This window comes from Rutidosis leptorrhynchoides, chromosome 1 (genome assembly GCF_046630445.1).
Source record: "Rutidosis leptorrhynchoides isolate AG116_Rl617_1_P2 chromosome 1, CSIRO_AGI_Rlap_v1, whole genome shotgun sequence".
NCBI lineage: Eukaryota > Viridiplantae > Streptophyta > Magnoliopsida > Asterales > Asteraceae > Rutidosis > Rutidosis leptorrhynchoides.
Window position 1 is genome coordinate 358,173,125 of NC_092333.1, and position 3,811 is coordinate 358,176,935.

At 32.5% G+C, this 3,811-nt stretch overlaps 1 protein-coding gene across 2 annotated transcripts; it reads right to left on the reverse strand.

Moving 5' to 3' along the window:
* Window positions 1–651: 651 nt before the first annotated feature.
* On the reverse strand, window positions 652–2,381 carry LOC139886566 (dormancy-associated protein 1-like). Of its 2 annotated transcripts, XM_071870412.1 has the most exons (4): window positions 2,225–2,381; window positions 1,711–1,924; window positions 1,348–1,412; window positions 652–971 (listed from the first exon to the last, which is right to left on the reverse strand). In XM_071870412.1, exons 1-3 carry the CDS (start codon window positions 2,343–2,345, stop codon window positions 1,379–1,381), a joined length of 369 nt encoding a protein of 122 aa, XP_071726513.1. In that variant the 5' UTR covers window positions 2,346–2,381; the 3' UTR covers window positions 652–971; window positions 1,348–1,378. The 2 variants fall into 2 exon arrangements, with proteins under 2 accessions (XP_071726513.1, XP_071726512.1); XM_071870411.1 differs by lacking the exon at window positions 1,348–1,412.
* Between the last annotated feature and the right edge of the window lie 1,430 nt (window positions 2,382–3,811).

A 3,811-nucleotide genomic window follows, 5' to 3' on the forward strand; every position in this document is an offset into this window, starting at 1 on the left:
TCACACTACAACCGGCCCCTCAACTTCCACTCACTTTACACAACGACGCCTTGAATTTACACTTTTTCAGGGGTAGAAAGCGTAATTATATAATATTATTAAAACAAAAGAAACTATTTTCACCCGAATTTTTAACAGGCCCTATATTCTCGCTCGGTGCGAGTTAAATTTTTCCGAGAACACCGTTCAAATCGAAAGTCTCACGAACCCAACGGGACTAACTATACGCAAAACGGACACTTTTTAAAAAACGCTTAACACAACGACAACCCGTATCTTTGTGTTCGCCGCAAGTACTTGAAAATTTTTTACAAACAAAACGAAACTAACTACGTTCGGAACGGACACTTTTTCAAAAACGTTTTAAGACGACATCTAAAACGGCGCTTAAGACATGAGCCGTTTTCCTTTCTGTAAATATACAACGCTACGTTAAATATGAATACACAAACCGAAAACCCCAACTGCATTGCGCGGGCCAAATCCGAACTAGCTACCATCTATATCTATATCTATATTTATAAAATTACTTAAGGTCGATTCCACAGGTCACTCTCTACCCTACTAAATTATCATATCAACTTATAATTGCAGGTTAAAATCGTAATTAAGTCCAAATCAACCATCACTAAAGATAAACATCAAAACAACTAAACAAAATAATAATAATAACATTAATAAAGGTATCAACATAAACAAGATTAATTATTAAACACCACTAGTCAAAGCTTCACTTAAAGACATCACGTTGGTACATATTAGTAAATCATTATCCACCGTCGATGTACTTTGATCCAACGGCCATGTAGCACACACGATAGCTTTTAAACAAAAACTCCAAATACTCATAGAAAAAGTACACGTGGCGGCATACGAAAGCGACATCACGATATTTACATTCATCAACTGGTTGGTGAGGTGTGACTTTAGAAACTTAACGATGCTTGCTCCTTGTATCTCCACTGTATAGCCTATATCATAATCATAATTCATTATTTCAAAACAAACAGAATTTATTATCAATGATGAAATACTAAATTAATTAATATTTTTATATTCTGAAAATTATAAGAGACGTGAACATGACCGTACTTATCGATATCAAGACCACTAATTAGTCTAAAGTGAATTTAGGATTAGATATAAACATCTAGTTAAAAAAACTTCTAGGGACAACCTCTAATTAAGGATCATTGTTAACACGTTTATAAGAGTAACAAACACATCAATAGCAGTTAATTATTATTCAAACACTTTTAAACGTGTCAACGACAACTTTTAGATCCAGTTAATTATTATTCAAACACTTTTAAACGTGTCAACGACAAATGTTTATATTAATTGTACCTGTATAACACTTGATTTGATTCGTGTGTAGCTAGCTAATCCATCCATCCCAAAATAATTCTCCGCTGAATAAAAGCACATAGTTTTAGCTATGCGCAATTATTATTATATTTTTTAGTTAAATTTTATTTTATGTCACTTTTATAAGCACACACTTGCCTTTAGTTTTAGATTAAATTTTTAATGGTACAAAATTAAAAATTAGACGTGATATTTATTCTACCTCACGAATAAGTCAGGACACCTTTTGAATTATACGGAGCAACTGAAATGATATTTTTCATTTTCAAGATTTTATCTAAACTAATTATTTATATTTTATTATTTTCTTTTAGAAAACGCCAAATAGTATATTTAGGTTACCAATCATAAACAGTGGGAGATCCAACGGTACTAGGTTTATCAAAGTAGTTAGATCCAATCCCTCTGGTTGCTAAGTTACTTCCCGGATTAAACACACTCCTCCACACGTTTTCCTTACGCGCCGCCGTTGGTGACGGCGTCGTAGGAGTCCCCGGCGTCGTCGGAGTCTCTGGCATCGATAAAGACTTCTTGAACTTGCTACTACTTCCTTCTCCTACATGTCACAAAATCAGTAAAAACATATAATTTTTTGCAAATCTAAAAAACTTGGTACACCTTTTTAAATGTTAGGACTATTAAACATAAACATGACTATTATATAGATCTTTAATCAATTCAAAATACACACGATAGGAGGAGGTAGCTAGAACATATCTACAAAGATAGTTGTCACTTCAAAATATATTTATATGTAATTCGTACGTAAGTTAATAAATACGAACATGATCATGGATGTGTATGTGTATATTATGGGCATGCATGATATATTTATGGACGTACGGATCGGACGTACCTTTGTTGGTCATGGTGACTACGTTGGGGAGCTTCTCATGGCCGTGTTGTGGTGGAGGTCCAGCGACAGATTCATCCCACATCTGATCGATCAAAACCATTGTTATAAGATTTGGGTACATTGAAGAGTGAACCTACTTCAGTCAGACTTCAATTTATAGAACTAGTAGTATCTTAAAATATCTTATTTTCTAGACATATCTATGGTTATATTTTTAACTATGGTTAGTTTTTGAATTGCTATTTTCAGTCTACAAATTAAATTCATTCCACTCTTTACAACTTGTCTTTCTACAACAAATCTTTTACGGATTTGATGAGAATAGATCAAAATAATTTTTTACATCAATTTAATAATAATAATAATAATAATAATAATAATAATAATAATAATATAGAAAAAACTAGGTTTCGAACTCTCGCTTCGCGTCGGGGGTTCGGTTTTTAATGTCTTTTATTGCGTATAGTTTGTAAAATTATTTGGTGGCTAACGATGATGTCGTTAAAGTGCAACTCGAGTCGAACTAAAAGGTGTAGCTCGTGAAAGATTTAAATGTTATGTTAAATTAACAATATATGTACATCTCCGCATTTCGCTATGGAATTGTCGACTTTTAAAAATTTAACGCAAAATCAACGTTTATGAAAAGTACCCCAAATATTTAGCGTTTTTTAAAAAACGTCCGTTTTGCATATAGTTAGTGACATTGTGTTCCTAAAATTATTTCGAGTTTAACGATGGTGTCGGAAACATTTAACTCGTTGCGAGCGAGAAGATATGACCCGTTGAAGGTTTGGGTGGAGTTTATTTAAGATTTTTTATGAAAATGGTCATTTAACACTTTACCCCCCTGTTTGGGGAGTCGATTTGAATTTTTTGAAAAAGTCTGGGGGTCTTTGTTGGTGAAACGAAATTTAAATAATTCCAAAAAAAAAGGTGGAAGTCGGAAATACTCCTAGTTACTATTCACTTCTACTATGTCTTTTAGATGTGTAGATATAGTGGTTACTATTCACTTCTACTATATCTTTTAGATATATAGATATAATATAATTAGTTTCTAGTATACATATCGCTAATACTTTGTAAATAAAATGTTATTAGGGTAATAATAGTTATCTAGATTGTTTTATAACGGCAGTTAGAAGTTACTGACAGATATCTGAACGCAATGTTGAAACTCACCCATTCGATCATTTCATGGAAAGAACATTACAGACCTACTGCTCCTCATGAGGAAACCCTACATCAAATCCATTCAGGCATCGTTTGTAGTAGACTCTCTGATAAGGCTCGAACGCAAGACTTTCGCAAACTTCGAGGCACATGAAATGCGCGGATAATGTAGTGACCCGAACTTTTCCATGTTTATATATATATATATATATTAAATGAAATTGTTATTTACATGATTAAGTGTTTCCAACATGTTAAGCAATCAAACTTGTTAAGACTTGATTAATTGAAATAGGTTTCATATAGACAATTGACCACCCAAGTTGACCGGTGATTCACGAATGTTAAAATTGTAAAAACTATATGATGACATATATATGGATATATATATATATATATATATATATATAT